This window comes from Cynocephalus volans, chromosome 1, assembly GCF_027409185.1.
Source record: "Cynocephalus volans isolate mCynVol1 chromosome 1, mCynVol1.pri, whole genome shotgun sequence".
Lineage (NCBI taxonomy): Eukaryota > Metazoa > Chordata > Mammalia > Dermoptera > Cynocephalidae > Cynocephalus > Cynocephalus volans.
In genome coordinates this window covers 300,107,856-300,126,737 of record NC_084460.1, presented here as the reverse complement: position 1 = coordinate 300,126,737, position 18,882 = coordinate 300,107,856, and the positions used below count along the sequence as shown (strand labels likewise).

Here is an 18,882-nt window from a genome sequence, read left to right as displayed (position 1 = left end):
GAGATTGAGGCTGCTTGTGATAGAAACCTTTTCAGCAGATCAGGAGAGATTGTAGGGGAGAGGGAGTTCAAGTGTAAGAAATGAAGAAAACATCTGAAACATTAAATACAGAAAACATGCTAGGAAGTCACTGAGAGATAAATAAATGTCTCTAGTTAACTCATTCCAGGGTTCATCCCAAATCTCTATAACTCACCCTCCCATTGTCAAAATAAGTCACATATAACAGGGGCCAGAAACAACAGTCTTGTCCACTGTCTTCATCACCTCCTCACCCCACAGAGAACTGTAGGGACATCTACAGTGTCACCTTGCTTGAAAGCCGCAGGTTTCAAACATTGTTAGGAGTACAACTCTCTTCAAAACAAAAACTAGGAGCCACTAAGTAAAACAAGACTGTCAGGCAATTTAAACCTATGCAACATTTGGGTACCTCCCTGGAGCCCCAGGGTCCCTCAGCAGTTTGAAAATTGTTTTAGAACCCTTCTCTCCAATCATTTGAAACTTTCAATACAGCCCGTTCCTTCTTAAAATGTGCACACCAAAATTTCACATGACCAACACTTCTACCTGTTAAGATAAACAGCCCACAAAATTAAGGCATTTTCAGGGAATTACGGAGGAATAAAGTATTTATTAAAGTTACAATAACATATCAAAAATGTCCATCATACTTTTGAAAGCTCTTAACTAGGCACAAGGGCAGAAACAGTCAGTCTCAGCCACTGCAGGCAAACACATGTTCATGACCAAAGCAAACAGGGAAACAGGGTTGTGGTGAGCATCCTCTTCAGCATGTCCCCAGGCACACAGGCCCCACTGCATGTCCCACCTCATGTGCCCAACACCAAACAGAGGCGGTGGTAGCTGTGCAGACACCACGGGACAGAGCAGGGCACTGCTGGCTAAATGGCAGCAGCAAACTGATTTTGTACATTCACCTAGAGGTGTGTTCATAAATGCCATACTCAAACTGGACTTATGCACATTCATTCATTACTTGGTATATCTGAGAGATCTTGAAACCAAAGCAACTAAAAAAAGAAAGGATCTCCCTGCATACCTGACACTGCGCAATTACATGTTAAGGCAACAGAAGTCACCTCTTCTACCCCCACTCACTTCTCCATCCTACTGTTTACCTAGAATTTATGGCATATATTCCACACATCACTGTGTACTTCAAAATGTGCATGTTCCCCTCTGCGGAATTCTCCTGGGACATGAATCCCACTAACCATTTATGCATGCACATTGATTATTAAATTCCACACTGAAGGAGTCAGGTTTTGAGGGGAGATGAGGCAAGGCATCAGTGAGCGAGGGAGAGAAGAGGTCATGTGACCAAAAGATGTATTTCCAGGAGTGCAATCTGAGCTGGTGGGGAATGCAGACCTCTGCGGCTCAGGACCATTGACAAGTGCCAGGTGAACAGGCGAACAGCCCCAGCAGACTAGAGCCATCGCCAGCATTCACAGGCTGCGGCAGGCTCTCAGGGCCTCAGTTAAGGAGCAGTCCTCACTGAAAAGGCCACATTGACATCCTATGAGTGTCTCTCATGGATCCAGGGGTGGCCAGAGGCCATCACACCACAGGGATGTTTGCACTTCCTAAAACCACAAAGAGTGATCTCAGAACTTGTACTTGGACCACAAGGCAGTGGGAACACTGTGATTTCCTTCATCAGTGTACAGGCTGTTTCAGAGTCTAAGAAGAATTTCTCACCAATACATAAACATACACTATAGCTAGACCTGACTTATATTGGTTCCCTGACTTCAGGGACAGGCAAACTTAAAAAGAAATTCAGGAGATGGACAAAGGGCAGCCAACATTTTGTTTCACAACCAAGAGCATTTTAAAAAGCAAAAATATTGCCCTCTGCTATCATCTTCATTATATAAAAGAACATTTTATCATCCAAATTAGGAAGGACATAATCTCAGAATAAAAGGCAATCCTTTAAGTTGAATAAATTTGACTCCAAGAACTGTTTACCATGTTGTCCTTATACTTCTTACCTGAACAGAGCCCTCTGTGCCCAATGCATATGGCTGTGGGCCACAGTGACTCTAGCTGCCCCATCAGGGCACAAGGTCAAGCCCGGATCTCCCAGGTCGCAGGCTCTCCCGCACTTCATCGCCTGAATGCACTTCCACTGAGAAGAGGAAAACGGTCACAATGACACTGCTTACTGTGCATAGATTGCTTGGGTACAAAGTGCTGTCACACCCACATGCATCCTCTCGTGTGACTTCTCACAAAACCCCATGGCAGAGGCACACCAGGAAGCCCTGTCCCCGTGTGACGTGGAGCTTCAGTTGTTAACAGGCCTTGCCCAAGGCCACAGACAGCAGCAGAGCACAGGCCAAATGCTCACTCTCAGTCCGGCTTCTCTTTGCTCAGTCCTGGGTTTGCTGTGTGTTCCACTCTTTCTTTCATGAACCTTTTATTTCCAAGAATCAATTCATAAAAGAAGGGAGAAAAAACTCAAACTGACAGCTTAAGCCTGATAACAGAAACACAGTAAACATTAGGAAATTGCTAATCGTCCTTTCTTTTTAAAACTACCTGTTTAACAAGTGCATTTTGACTAAACTTATCAAATGTCAAAACAAAACACCAAAAGACAAGCATCACTGCCTTAAACCCTTTTCTGGAACAAGGCAGAGTATAAATAAATAAATACATAAATAACACAAGTAATAAGAAAAGTCATAGAATGTGTGTGACCCAAGATTCCAAAGCTGAATTCTCAGAGCTATCAACACTGCCCCAGTCCAGCCCACTCATCTGTTCACGGCAGCCAATGCCCAGGGCGTAGGATTCTGTTCAATGGCCAACAGCTGTCCCTGGGAGCAGCAACACCCAAACACTCCTGGGATGGGGCCGGGGGCAACGTTCAGGCTCCCTCCTACTGGTCCACAGAGCCCCTCTCCTGAGGAGGGCTATGGGCCAGCAGGCCACAGCCGCATCAAGTACCACCACATCTACTTGCTCCATAGGACCCTGGCCCCCAGGGCTTAGAAACATGATTTTATAAAGTGCTCAGATGAAGTACTCTTTCCTATTCTGTATCCTATCCTTGCCCACAAAAGAAAAAGGGAGCTTTAGTAAAGGGAGCATCACTAAAAACAAGGAGGAATGAACTTAGTCAGCTACCTACACTGTTTTCAGATTCATGATTGACAGTTATGAAGTTTCAGACAAGATGAACCTCAAAGTTGTTGGGCTTCCATAAAAAGTAGCACAGGCAGGCTTGAACAGAGGAAGCTTGGCATGTCCTCTGCAAATGAAAAGCTGAGACCCTAGATACCTGCAGACCAGCTGGGGCACGCCACATGGCACAGGAAAACCAGGAGAGCATCCCTATCCTCTGGCTCATCCTCTCCCCAGACACATTATCTCCCTGGCCAGGTCTGGGTGAAGCCCAACTATGAAGATAAATTCAGTCCATTCCTTCCACAGAGACCATGGACAATAATTCGAACCCTCAGAAACAAACTCTGTACTGAGTGGAGGAGCTTGACACCCACTCTGCCATGACTGGGCTTTGCCTCTGTGTAGCCTGAAGGTCATACCAGTACGCACAGGACTTCTGCATAGGCAGCATTCCCAGAGCCAAAAGTAAAGTGAACTGACCACCCACTCCTGGAAGCCCACTCAGCCCTACCAAGGTAACAAGCCACTGCTTACACATCTCTAGTGATAAGAGGCTCCTCCAGAGTGGCCCAGTCCACCTGTGGGTGGCTCAAACCTCCATACAATCTTTCCCTAACTTCCTATAACTCTGCTCTGGCCACAGCCCAATTTTGGTCCTAGTCCCACCCTGAGTGCCACAAAGAACACATCTAACCCCTCTCCTGGGCTGAAGGTCCTATAGTACCTTGCTCCAGTTGTCACAGCCCTCACCAGCCACCCATCCACCACCTGCAGTTCCTCTCCTCTCTCGGGAAGACTCTCCTGACCTAAGTATGACCCAACCCCAAGCTCCCCTTAAGAGCAGCATGCAGCCAAATTTCAGGCCTCAGGAACCAAGCCCACATTTATGCAACTATCACAGCTCATAACAATGTCATCTCAGCTAAGTATAAATGCCTCCGATGATTGCATTTTCCCCACCTCAGAACTACATCCATGCATACAAGGGTCAGCCTGGGTGTTCCAGCACACAGCCTACTTACAACACATGAAGTAGGGGGTTTGGAATTCCATCCTCAAACTGAAGAACCTAATGGCTAGACACTGACTCTCCGATCAGCTAAAATATATAATGATGGTAAAAATTAAATAAAACACTAATATCATGAGTTCAATTTCTAACAAATTGGATTTCTCTTATTACAGAAAATCTATGCACAGATTTGAAATCTGCCTATTCTTAAATACTTCGGAAGTTTAGAATCATCATGGATCCACACAATGGTCCTCAGAGGCTTCAAATGACAAAATGTGATTTCCCGGCAAACAGCAGCAACCTGGGAATGTTGCACCCACAACCACTGGCCACCTGACAATGACACTTGCACCTGGCTGCGCAGCCCCAAACATGGGAGTAAGCCTTGCTCATACAGACAAAGACATCTGCGATGATGACTCAGGTCATCTCTCTCAACCTGCTGCCAGCCCTGCTGACCTCACTGCTACCCCCTTTCTTAGATTCTTGGAGCAGCCACCAAGTCATTTAGGCCCAAAAAGTGAAGAGCAATCAACCAACCACCTGATGTTTTGTCCCCTGGACACCAAGCAACTGAAAGCTTGGAACCATCCAGACGATCAAATGAGTTTTTCACTTTCTGATATGTGTAGGGACTAGAAGATAGTGCCTCAGGTATATTCTTCTCCTATTAGAACTGGCAGTGAATGCTGTGGAACGGTCCTTGGTCTAAATGTAGGCAGTCATTTACTGGCTAGTTCAAGGTGGGCCTCCTGAAATCAACCACTGTCTACAAGTTCCCCAAACTGAAATGGCATAAAACTCATATATGATACCTGCTGGTATGATGTGAGGCACAGCAGGTATCAGAACAGGTGCTGTGCTGTGACCTCTGGGCCTTGACGTCTAAATTCTTAACAAATGCACATACTAACTTTGAGATAACAAAGACAATCCATACATATAGGAAATTATCATGGAATGAAGACAATTAATATGAGACCTCCACCACAAAAAGAAAATACTGAAGTGGCAAGGAAGGGATGTGTGTACGACCAATCCCAGGAGCAGGGAAAACAAAACTAGGAAGTTCATGAACTGCATTTCTGTTCTCTCCTATTTTTTTTTTTAAACCAAAACTCTCTTTTCATTTAGGTATCAGAAGGCTTTAATCAAACGATTACATTCAGAAGTAGAAAAATAAATAGAAGCACAGTTCTGGCAAGTGCTAGGAGTCTTCACTACGGGCCACCAACCTCAGCCCATGCCTGCACACGTTTCACAACCCAATTCATTAATATGCAACTGTGAAAATCCCACAGAAATATTTAGAAAGAAAAAAATTTAAGGTTGGTATGAGCCTCTTGGCTGACAATGACCCAAGGACAGTTCAATGGCCCAAGCACCTGAGATGGAGTTACAATCCATGAGAACAAGGCCGCTTCTTCTTGATAAACAGCCAAATGGGACACAGTCGGCAGCTGTAGATATGGTTCACGGGGACATGGTTCACAGGGTGCAAGGATAGGTATCCATTTTCACTGCAGATCACCTTCGTCCTCACTGTAATCAACCACTGCACTTGAATTCTACTCATAAAGTAGAAACTTTTTTATGGGGTCTGGCAGAGGCAGCGAGGGAATCAGATGAAGTCGGTACTTGCCAAGAGCTCTTCTCACAGCCACGCGGCACAAACTCAGCAGGGTCCTGGGAATACCTGGAGAGCCGAGGGAAGAAAGGCAAAGACAGAGGAAGGAAGATTAATTCCCATCCTAACTCTAAAGACCAAAGGCCGCTGGGACTGCCAGACAGAACTGCACTAATGCTCACTGCTGACTTCCTGATTTTAGAGCAGTGAGGGCAGGCCCTGGTGAGGAAGGTCTTGTTATCTGCTCCTTTCTGAGGAAGGAGTGAAACCTTTAGGGCCTCATTAGCCTGGGGCACCTGCTCACTGTGACAGCATCTCCTCCCTCCACTATGTTTCATGCCCTAGACAAAGAAAAGAGCTGACCACCAAAGGCCCTCATGGGTGTGAGCAACTGACCCTCACCCTCTGCCAGCCTCTGCTCTTGGTCAATCCCGAAGCTCTAAGGGAGCCTGGGGGATACCAGCTGAGCAGTGCTTGGGGGAGCAGTGCTCGAGGGGAGCAGGCTGATGATTTTGCCCTGGGTCAAAAAACCCCAGCCAAATCTCTGCCTTAGTTAGTGAAGAGGGTAACAAGTGAAACAATCTTGAACACAAGCAGCTTTAGTCTACCAATGTGGTTCCCAACTGCTGTGGATTGATCGAATTGTGTCCCCAAAGTTCATATATTAGAAGCTTAATTCCCACTGTAACTGCTGAAGGTGGGAAATCCTATCATGAGAATTGAAAGGTGGGGTCTTGAAGAGGAGATAAGATCGTAGGATCATGCTACAGTGAATGGATTAAAAATAGTGGTCAGGGGCGTGGTTCTGAGGGCTTTAAAAGATGAGCACATAAGAGGTTAGTCTCTCTGCTCTGCCATTTTCTACCATGTGAAACCCCTGGGTCACTGTCGCCACAACCAGGGCCATCACCAAATGTGTTCTTTGGACTTTGGACTTCCCAGCCTCTGAAACTGTAAGCAATACATTTCATTTTCTTTCTAACTCATCCAGTTCCAGGTATTTTGATATAAGCAACAGAAATGGACTAATATACCAAACTGACCATTAACCAACTATTCTGGGGAAGGCTAAACAAGAGCATGTTTCAACGACCTGGTTTAGGGAAATCGAATTACAAAAACAAAATGAACTTAAGTTCTGTGAGAGGTAAGGGGTTAAGAAAGAGGTTATCAACTCAAATACCATTAAGACCCAGGCAGGAAAGGGCTTGTGGGCAGGTGGTCAGAGGATGCACAAGGTTAATTTCTGAATCCCAGACAGCTTCTGGTAACACGCCCAAGCCATGATCAATTCCAAACTCTCCTGCTATCGACTTATTAATTCATTAGCAAAATCTTTCTTCATAAGCAAGCAAGCTATATGGACTTTATTCTATCAAAAATTAGACATCACACAATCTAAAATAACGGTATTTGGTGGAACTGAAGAAACAGAAGCCCTGGGAATGGGCTTATAATTCGTTGTAAGGCCTCATTTAAAAATCACCTATAAAATTCACTGTCTTTAAGAATTTGGGGTCACAAAGCAGAGTAAAACGGTAAAGAGGGTATCATTCTAAGAACTTGCAAACACATGTACCTTTATAGATTTACTGATACAAACTCTTAATGTCTAGGAATTTAAAAAAAGAAGACCAATCTGAATGACCATTCTAAAAACTGCTAGTTCTAACTGAAGATTTTGGCCAAATGCTTAGCAGGATTTTTTTTTTTTTTTTTAATTGCTATATCTTGGTTTATTCCATCAATCCAAACAGACTACAAGTCAGAGCTGAACTCAGGCCACTTACTTCTGGCCTCTTTAAAGACCTGCAAGGCCTCAGGGTCCACCTTCCTTCTGCCTCTTGACTCTGGGCCAAGTGACTCCCACTTTACCAGGTTCAGGTTGGCTCCAAACTCTACCAGCAGGTTCACGAAGGCTGCCTCACAACCATGACGCAGGACAGCTTCCATTACACAGCCAGGGGAGCCCCCGTAGAACCCCTGTGTGTTGACGGGACCATTGAGGTTGAAGTCAGGGTTCGCCCCAGCCTGGAGGAGCAGGCTGAAGCACTGGAGGTTGTGGTAGGCTGCACTGACGTACAAGGGGCAGACCACCAAGGAGGTGAGCCTCCAGGAATACGGGTGCTGGATGTCAGGAGTCAGGTGGTGGTTGATGTCAACATCAGCCCCATACCTATGGGGGAGAGCAGTAAAATCAGACCCTGCAGTGCACTAACCACAGCCCACAAAGATCCCCACAGCCACCCTCAGGGGAAGGCCTTAATTCAGTGACACTGGGAGCCAGGAGACTCCACAGATCACAAATAGCTTCATTACTTCCAGCAAGATAAGACAGCAGGTAAAAACCCAGAATCCACCCACACAAAACAAAAGGAAAGTCTTTCAAATCTTGGAAGATCCAATAGTCCCAAGGCTATTTAAACTATTTCAGAGCAAATAAATGGAAGGAAAACTTCCAAGTTCATCGTATAAAATTAGTGCAACAATAATCTCAAAACCTGACAAAGGCTACACCATAAAGAAAAACTACCAATTTCACTTATGAGTATCAATTTAAAAATCTATGGTGCAGGAGGAATATGACAACTCAACACTTATGCATGTTTAAAAATACTTAATAAAATAGGAAGTGATAGCTATCCTAAAAGTCAGCATCTCACTTAATGGGGAAGTGCTAGAGGCACTCCTGCTAAAGCTGGAGCACAACAGAGTCCCACTTTCTGGGATCATATTTAACACTGGTGCTGAAGGCAGTACAATTAGGCAAGAGAAAGCAATTAGATGAATAAGATTGGAAAAAAGGATGTAAAATCTTCCCTATTTTCAGAGGATACAATCATATGTCTGAAAAGCCCTAAATAAATAATAAAAAAACAACTAATAAGCAATGAGAGAATTTACTAAATTAGCAGGTTGAAAATCAATAACCTTCATATATACAAACAAAAACAAGTTCAAAGATAAAGTGAAAGAGAAGACCCCATTTATGATAGCAAAATAGATTTTTAAATGATATATCTAAGCATAAACAGCAAATATCCAAAATTTGCATGAGGAAAATGATAAAATACTACTGAAAGTCTCAAAAGTAGACCTAAGAGAATATAGAAAGACATACCACAGTATTGGACAAGAAGACTCAACATCATTAAGATGTCGATTTTCCCTAAGTTTATTTTATAAATGAAAATATCATTCCTAGAACTGTTATTACAAATATAAATAAATAAAAACAGCATTACTGCAGCCACGTAAGCTGATTATAAGTTCATTTGGAAGATCAAACAAGATGAAAAAGCAAAGCAATAATGGGGGGAGGTAGTCCTATCATAAGTAAAGCTTATTATAAAAGCCTATAAAATAAAACAGTTCAGTATTAGTACATAGACAAATCGACAGAATAGAACTTTACAGAAAATCCAGAAAGGGACCAAACTGCATATTGAAATTTAGTATATGATAAAGGCAGCATCTCAAATAAATAGGGTAGAAATTGACTTCTTAATAAGTATTTTTTGTGACAACTGGATATCCATATGGAAAAAGAAAACTAAATCCATTTACCCCAGCACACACCAGGATAAATTACACACAGATCAGAACTTTAAAATATGAAAACATACAGAAACTAGAAGAAAACCTTTAAGTAAAATTTGTCTGCAACATAACATCCAGAGAGAAAATGTTTTTAACACAAACATTAAAGGAAAAGAAGCTTTTATGTTGCAAAAATAATGGCTAAGCAAAGTAAAACAATAAATAAAAAACTGGGGAAAATATTACAAAGGGTTAATATCCTTAACATATGAAGAGCTTCTAAAAGGAAAGGATCGGGCTGGCTGGTTAGTTCAGTTGGTTAGAGCATGGTGCTGATAACAACAAGGTCCAGAGTTCCATCCCTGTTACTGCCCAGCTGCCAAAAAATAAAAAATAAAAGTAAAAGATCAACAGCCCTATTGAAAATTGCGCTAGAGATATGCACAGTTGTAAATGGCTCTTAACCATATGAAAACATGCTCAGCCTCACTCATAACAACAGAAATGCAAATTAAAATACCTTGAAATACCACTTCTCACATATCACACTGGGAAAAATCCAAAAGTTTACTGACCAGGCTTAAAGGAAACACGAAGTCTCATTCACTGCTGGGACAATGCAAGATGGAGCAATCCCTACAGAGGGGAATCTGACAATTGCTATCGAAATTACATCTGCATTTACCCTTTGACCCATCAATCATCCTTCTTGGGATCTATTCCCAGGACACATTTGCAAAACTACAGAAAGATGTATGCACAAGACAATTTATTAAAGCACTATCTGTAACAGCTGAAGAGACAAAACCACCCACATTCCTACCAAGAGGGGACTGGTTGAATGAACTGTGTTTCACCCAAACACAGAAGCACTGCAGAGCTATGAAAAGGAAAGAGGAGTAATCTACAGACTGTGCTGGGATGTCATCCAGGGCACATTAGTACATGAGGAAAGCAGGATGAGGGAAGTGTATAACATGCTGCTGTTTCAGTTGGGGAAGGTAACCAATACGTCTCTGTGTGTATGACTCACACCTAGACACACACACATTTGCTTATTTTTAACAATGGAATGATAAACCATACAATTTTTTAAATGGTTGTATATAGGAGAGGAAAAAAATAAGACAAAGGAGACAAGGATAGAAGCAGACTTTTTTAAATGTATCTTGTTTTATAGATTTGTACAACAAAATTAAGTAAAAAGCAATTTCTAAAAATTGAAAGCAAAAAACCCAAATGAACCCAACTGCATATCCAGTGGGTGCCATCATGTACTGCCCATCAGGGTGGCTATTCTTTTCAGTCATACTAAACACCCAGACTCATATGATTATCACAGAGCCCTCCCAGCATCAGAGTCATTGGGCAGGACGCACAGCTTGCCAGCAGGCCTCTGCTGTAGGCATGCACACAGCAGTCAGCAAGGCAATACCTAGGGCTGTCTTGTCTTGACCCCCAGTGACAGCTCAGGTGTGAGGAAACGAATCTCACACAGGGCAGGTGCAGGAGCCACCTGACTTAGAAGCTTCACCCTCCACCAGCACCAATCTCTAAATGACTCTAAAGGCAGAACTTTACCTGTCTTTGTCACTGTGCTTACAGACACCCAAATATATGCTTTCTATCAGGCATTCAGATGTCTCCCAGGCCAAGTGCAAACCACCAATTATTTTTACTCTAAACATGGGTCAGCCAACTACAGCAGCGAGGGAAGCCTAGCTCAGAGGGTTAGAGTCCTGGCAAAGTGAGGAAGGCACCTGCTAAGGATGGCTGCCTGGCATGGGATGTCAGAGCCCAAATGGGGTGAGGAGGCATGTGTGGGAAGGGGAGCAGCAACAGGAAATTGGTTACATATGAAGGATTGGTAACATAAGTAAATACATCAACAATAACAGGAACCAGACCTCTCACTGTTGAAAAGGAAAATAATAAATTTGGAAAGAGAGAAAACTAGAATGAACCTTGTGGTGTTAGACTGGATTAGAGGCGTCAAGGTGAACTCCTGTCAATGTATATATAGAAAAACAGACAGAAATGTGGCATGTATGTTTAACCTTAGCTTATTCCAGTAGCAGGACCTGAAAACAAGTGACAACCCAAAAGCAATAAGCACTCCTAGTGTTCAGATCTTGGTTTCTACACACCATTCTTCACTAAAAGAAACCAGGACTCCTGGAGAAATGACATATTCTAGGACTGAGACAGGCAAACTACAAAATGAGCCTAGAATATTGTGTTACATAAGAAAGTAAGGAACTACTCAAAGGATGATGGGAACACGTCAAAAGGACACAGAGCTGCCTTGAAGCGGCTACCAGTAGCCAAATCTGAGACAATCTGAACATCAAAATAAGTAACCAGTAACAATAATAATGGATTGTAACTCGTTGGATAAAATAAGAAACCATGAGTCTATACTAACATAAATAAATTAAAAATTTAAGATGAGGAACATGGTTGCAAAGTACCTCCCCACAAAATATGTACTAATTACAGAGAGAAAAGAATAATAGCTTTACAAAGGGGAAACCTGGCAGATAACACCTTAATCAAAAGATCGAGTGAACATCGGCAGTAATGAGACAAACTGAAATCATGTACAACCTGAGAGGAGGTACTGAGAACACAAGCTCACTTCTGTGAGATTCCTGCCCAAGGTGCATTACCTGACTCTGAGCTGAGGAAACGTAAGACAGCCAGCACCTGTTTCCTTGAGCTTTCACTGGCCCCAGACAGTCCTGCGATGTCTCACAAGCCTTGTCATCTCCTAAGTATATCATTTGAAATAGGAAATGGCAATATGTAGGAAGCCATGGTGATGGGCCCAACATGCAGGAATCCAACATCATTTTCCGTGCCTTAATAAAAAAAAATGGCTGGCCAACAGTCAGAGCCAGAAATCATGTTTTATAATCTGCCTCTTCAGCGCCATTCCAAGTGTCCAAAGGAACTTTCTCGTGGAACCAAAACTGCTGCTTTCAGGTAGCATAGGCTGAGGACAAGCACACAAACCAACATGCTCACATGACAATGAAGCTTCCACTAGAAACGTAAACATCACCTGTTCTCTTAGATATTCTAAGAGTGACAGGAGAAACATTCTGAAACACATACAAAGCCAATCAGAAATGTGATATTTCATTTCTCACACTCAGCAATTAAGAAAAGGAAAACTAGATTTCAAGTAGAGATTTTTTTTTCTTCTTTATTCCTAAGGACACGTCTTCCAAAACATTTGTAATTTTGGGCAATATGACAATCTGGTGTTAGTTGAGCTATGGGAAAGACAGCCCTTCATCCACTCATAAAAATATACTGGATGAGATCCAGTTAATTTTAAGCCTGAATATTTTCCAAATTCCTCTATTGCTTTTAATATCACTGGCAAAGAACCACTGGGATAACTCAATATATCTATGCAACTTTTGCACATATAGAAGTACCACTCCTTACCCTTTTTTCTAAAACATCAGCAACGCCGGTGGGCCAGTGGCGCAATGGATAACGCGTCTGACTACGGATCAGAAGATTCTAAAACATCAGCAATATTTATCAAGGGAATTTACAAATAACAAAATGGAGGTTACTTACAAAGGGACAGAACATTATAAGAGTGTAAAACGAGAGCCCTGCCTATGAGGGAAATGAGGCAGGAGTTAAACTTAGATTATATTCAAATAATATTATCTGTTCAGTAAAATTTAACCATATCACTCTCATTTTCTAAAAGTCAATTATCTTGGAATTTAGAATACAGAAAACTTTGTAATAGGATAATATATGTTCTTGGTAACTCACTATAAAGTAATGACCTGTGCTCCATGAGGGAATAAGATGTCCTAGCAGTGCTTTCTCAAGAAGGGCATCTGCATATGCACTTCACACAGTCAAGCCTGCAGGTAACTCAAAGCAGTTGTGCATCATGAACTGACTGAAATGCCCAAAGGAATCTCTGGAACCAAGATGGAATTTCATTGATTGATCCTACTCAAAAACATTTCCAAATTAATGACTTACATTCGCAAACATGCAAAAGTATAGGATTGAGGTGGCTTAGATTATCAGGCTAGAAATCCTTAAAAAGAGAAAAAAGCCTCACAGCTTTACCACTCTCTAATAAACCTATCTTTCTCACTTATCTTCCTAAAAGCTAATTCCATAGCCATTTAATATATGAAACCTTTGGTGAAATAAACGTATTCTCAGTACCTAATTTAGAAACCATGTTCTGTGCAGGGCGAAGGGAATACTAAACTGCACTCTGTTCAACCACTCAACAATCTGGCCCCAAAGTAAGGGAAGGAAAAAAGCATCTTTGGTAGAAAGAAATCACTGGAAACATGAAAAATGAAAACACAATCCGGTTCAAACAAAAATAAATAAATAAACTTTACCATTAGTACAATTAAAATAAGACCATAGGGGGCTGGCTGGTTAGCTCACTTGGGAGAGTGTGGTACTAACACCATCCCTGTACCAGCCAGCCCCGCCTCCTGCCAAAAAATAAAATGGAAAGGGAAAATATAATGGAAAGGGAAAGCAAAGAAAATATGGAACAAAAGATATGCAATAAAAGCAACAGTGAAGAAACAGAAAAATAACAGAAATAGACCCCAACATCAGCTATGGCAAGAATGTTAACTGTATTAAAAAACAAAGAATTAGACTGTCAAATAGTTCTCTATCAGCACACAGAACTACTTAAACTCACTAAGATTGAAACTAAACATTATATAATGCTATGTAAATAAGCCTTAAGTGAAACCAATAGTACTCTTTTGTTTTGATAATGGGCATAATCCATAAGCAAGAACTTTTATGAGCTCAATTAGCATTAAAATAGTCAAATACAAATATCCCAAATACAAAGGGAAACTGACAAAATCACAACAATGACTAGAGACTGACTTTATGTTTGTGGCAGATCCAACAGCAAAAATGTAAGAGAGAGGGATTCTGAATAAAATAATTTAGGCTAATATATTATGCTAGGCAAATAAAACACACATGGTCATGTATTTTGTTTCAAGCATCCACAACAATGTAGTCTGACATTAAACAATAAAAGAATCAAAGAATCCCCAAAACAGAAACTATATGGTCCATATTATCTGAGCACAATACAATAAAATTAGAAGTTCATAAAAAATGTTACTAAAAATTTTCTCCTCCATAACTCTAAGAACAAAGAAGAAATCAACTTCAATTATAGCTATTTTTAAAATAAGGAGAAAGCTTAGAGAATATGGCCAAAGCTCTAGTCAAAGGTAAATTAATAACCGTGAAAGTTTACATTAGTTGAGAACAAAATGAATAAGTATTCAACTCAAAGGTTAGGGAAAAAATTAAGATAAAAGTAGATATAAATGAATCAGTAAGCAAAAAAATAAGAGAACTGATAAAGCTAAGAAATACTTCTTTAAAAAGACTAGCAAAATAGACAAATCCTCTAACAAGTCTAATTTTAAGAAAGAAAAAAAGCAAATGCACGGCCCAGGTAGGGATGGAGCCACGTTCTCAGGCAGGCGTGAGCCCCAGCAGCACTAACCTGATGAGAACCTTCAGGATGTCGGCCCTGCCCAAACGGGAGGCATGGTAGACTGGAGTGCTGCGATGGTGCCGGCTTCCATTGGGGTCGGCACCAGCTTCCAAAAGGATCTGGGCGCTCTCCAGGTGCCCATTCACCACAGCCACGTACAGGGCAGTCTGTCCCTTTACATCCACCAGATCCACCTCAGCCCCCTTCCGGATAAGGAAGTCCACACAGTTCCCGTGGCCTGCAGTGGCTGCAATGCGCAACGGTGTGCAGGGGAGCCAGCCACAGCACCAGACAGACTTCTCATTGATGCGGCTGCAGAGGAAGCACAGAAGAACTCGTGAGAGACGCCCCCAGGAAACAGACAGCCTGCTCCCTTCTCTCATGCTGGTAATATGCAATAAAGACTCACGAAGGAGGGCAATCCCTTAGTCATCCTCTGGTTTATAATGCCTCCACCTGTGTTTGACTTTCTGAAATGCTTTCATATCTTTACCCTGCAGAACCTGTGCACCATATCCCGATGGTGAGGAGACAGCTGGCCTGAGGCTGAGCCCCAGGTCCTGGAGATAGATTACTGAGGGCCAGAGTAGCCAGGGAGGAGAGAGAACCAGATGAAAATACCTAAGGAAGGTGAATGTAAATGTACAGACCACTTAGGTTAAAGAGCCACAAGAGATTCAAGAGAGGACAGGGCCACTACTGAAGAGGGTAACAGTGCTGCCTTCAAGAGTAATATCAAGGAAACTGACGCTGAGAGAGGGCCAGAAGTTGCCAGAAAATATAAAATTCAATGACAGAGCTGAACTTGAACTCAGGTCTCCCTGCCCACACAATTTGGCTATCTCCTACCACTCTGACCATGCTTCTGCAGTCTCCTTTTTTTTTCCGGTGAAACTGGAACACATTCCTCCGAGCATCAGGGTCATCATCGCAAACCAGACTGTGAGCCGCAGCTTCATGCAGACCCACAGGGGCCCTGAGTACCTGGACCAGGCCTGGGACAGTGAAGCTCACCTCCGGTAGCTCTCCTCTTGCAATAGGCTCCTGAGGGTCTGGAGGTCCCCCACATAGGCTGCATCATGGAGCCTCGTGTCCTCACAGTGCTCCAGTGGATGATCACAAAACTGCTCCCTCAGCCACTCCTTCAGATTAGGACCTGCACTGAAAAGAGGGGCTCCTGTCAACTCAGGGAAATCTTGCCAAGGCCACCCAAAAGGGGGTGCCATCTCCAGTAAGCCTTTCCTCTCTCCCAGCTACACTGGGTACTTTCAAACTCCCAAGAAATAAATTTTTAAAAGGTAGGAAGTTTCCCTTATGAAACTAACACATTCCTGACACCAACCCTGACAAGGATAATTTTTTTAAAGTGGATGGGCCTAAAGAACAATGAGCCAAACCTATTTAAGAGTATAGAAGCAAGATCCTAAATAAAATATTAGCAAATTGAAATTTAAAAATTGTATCAAAAAACCTAGCATGCAATTACTCTAATTTATCCCAGAATGTAGGAATATCTCAAAATTGGGAAACTATGAAGGAGAACCATAGTCATCTGCTTCACTACAAAGACATTCAGCAAAATCCAAGGTCCAAACACATGTTGTTATTTGCAGCATGGATGACTCCCTACCATGCTGTTCTAGATAATGGCCACAAGGATGCCTACATAAAAAAACAACCCATCAGACAGTAAACCTAAGATGAGTGCACTCTACCTTCATATGGAAGTTCCACCTCAGTAAAAAGGAAAATTAAAAATATATGTACGTAAATATAAATTCAGCCCTATATAATAAAGACCATAAAACTGAAAGACAATGAAGAAATCTAGAATAAGTGGAAAAATCATACCATGTACTTGGAGAAGCTTTCTGACAGCACTTAAGTTTTAATGAAAATCTCTGTTGCCCCTCCACCCCAGGCCCAAAACACACTACATAACAGTACTGCACGTGGATATAAAAAGGAGCCCTGTGTACAGAGCAAGGCCAATGTCTTTTCCACAGGACCCTTCTATACCGGGAAGACACTGTCAGTCCTCTTTTTCCAAATGAACCCCTTCTGTTCCATCTCTCACTCTCACATGAAATGACACCCTAGACACTAAGGTCCTGGCTGTCCATGGGGTCAAAGTCAATACCAATCAAAGCCCCCGATGGTAGGGGCTTTGTCTGGCTTGTTGTGTTCACTGTGCTATCCCCAGCAGGGCCCAGCCAACAGAAGTTCCTCAATAAACGTTTGTTGAATAAATGGATATAGGAAGGAATGGATGGATAAAAAGGTCTACTTGCAGCAGTCTCCAAGTCAACATTATAGCCATTTTTTGAGATTTTTACACACTTAAAAGTTAGAGTAATAAACTTCTTAGTTTATTATTAAGTAGGAGTAATACACTCTTTGGAGAGCTACCACTCCAAAGACTCAAATGAGCATGTAAAAAGTCCAGTACACACGAAGGCATGTGACACACAAGGGCAAGCTCAGGAGTGGGCAAGGAGGTACTCCCACCGCCGGTGAAGAGGGAAACTCCCCTGACCACGAGCAAACGACACACTTGGTCTACAAGGTCACATCTGCACAACAGGAATCTTTCAAGTTGGAGACCCTAAGTCAGATGGCTATTTTGGGCGGTGGATGTGAGCCTCTCTAGCAGCCTCCTCTGCTGCTCGGACAAGGGCCCCTGGACGTGCTGTGTCACTGATGAGCTCGCAGGGTATGGCGTTATCGCTGTCCCCTGGCTGGGTGGGGGGGGTCTAACCCGCTGTACCACCCGGATCTACCGCGGGGGGTAGAATGAGGACAAGCCACCTACCCTCCCGAGTGGCCTCCGAGAGGCTTTCCTGACCGGGGCGCTCAGACACGGAACACGACCCGCGTCCTATTTCTACAGCTGGTGTGCTATCAAATCCGTACCGGCTAACGGGATGGCAGCTGCCACGCGAGTCCCACGGGAAACAGAATCTGCGCGAGGCCCGTCCACACGAGGCCCAGGGGCGGCGGATGTGTCTGCGGTCGGGCCCCCGGCACGGCGAGCCGCGCTGACCCAACCCCCGCCCCAGGACGAGGGCCTGGCCGGCTGGGACGAAGACGAAGGGCCCCGGACCCCGCGTGCGCACACGTTACCTGCGGGCCCCGGCCCGGCCCGCCCGTCGGGGCCGCCGCCCTCCGCCATGGCTACTTCGGTCCTCAGCACCCGGCCCGCGGCGCAGTGCGACCCGCCGGCCAGAAGCAGCGCCGCCCGCGACCACTTCCGGCGCTGCGGACAGGCGGGCCGCGTCGGGGCCGCGGCTTGCGTCCGGCCCGCGCGTCCCTCAACGGACTTCCGGTGTCCTGGCGCTAGGCCTCGGGGCCTCCACTTCCGGCCTCTCTGCCGCTCCAGAAGACAGAAAGGTGCCGAATCCAGTAGTGGGCCTCGGGGCGCGCGCTGTCTTTTCTCCACGTAGGAAGCAGAGAAGTCTGGGAAAACGCGCTCCTGGGGGCGGAGCCTTATTTGCATGTTCCTGGGAACTGTGGTTGGTCGGGCCCGTCCCCGCCCACACGGAAGGGGCGTGGCCTCCTGCGGGGCTGGTGGGCGGGGCCGAGGGAGGTTGGTGCCTCGGGTGTCCCCGTGCACAGTGCTCGTCACAGGACTCCTGGGTCGGGCCACAGTCGCTCACCTCGAGTATTTCCCCCGAGCCCAGACGTGGGCTATGGGCAGCCCGGGGAGAGTGGGTCGAAGGTGGGGGGCTGTTCCACCTGTTCCACGCAGCAAGGGGTACCACAGGGACTATAAATTAATTAATATTAATTAATGCCGCATTATATGAATGCTCCAAAATTCCTTCCAGGAAGCCAGCAGTCTGAATCTAATTACAGCCCAGTGCCTGACACAAACTATCAGATAAATGAATGCATTAGTGAACGAATGACTTTTCCTGCATACTCCCAATTGCAATACTGCAACGTTGCCAAACCACGTGTAATGAGATTTGGTTCCCTTGGCTCCTTCCGTTCCCC

The 18,882-nt window shown here is 43.9% G+C and overlaps 1 protein-coding gene across 2 annotated transcripts; it reads right to left on the bottom strand.

Annotated features, from left to right (window-relative positions):
• Positions 1-624: 624 nt before the first annotated feature.
• On the bottom strand, positions 625-18,328 carry ASB1 (ankyrin repeat and SOCS box containing 1). Of its 2 annotated transcripts, none has more exons than XM_063109321.1 (5): positions 18,010-18,328; positions 15,901-16,042; positions 14,896-15,198; positions 7,595-7,980; positions 625-5,873 (listed from the first exon to the last, which is right to left on the bottom strand). In XM_063109321.1, exons 1-5 carry the CDS (start codon positions 18,056-18,058, stop codon positions 5,746-5,748), a joined length of 1,008 nt encoding a protein of 335 aa, XP_062965391.1. In that variant the 5' UTR covers positions 18,059-18,328; the 3' UTR covers positions 625-5,745. The 2 variants fall into 2 exon arrangements, with proteins under 2 accessions (XP_062965391.1, XP_062965401.1); XM_063109331.1 differs by having other exon boundaries at positions 5,759-5,873; positions 7,680-7,980.
• Between the last annotated feature and the right edge of the window lie 554 nt (positions 18,329-18,882).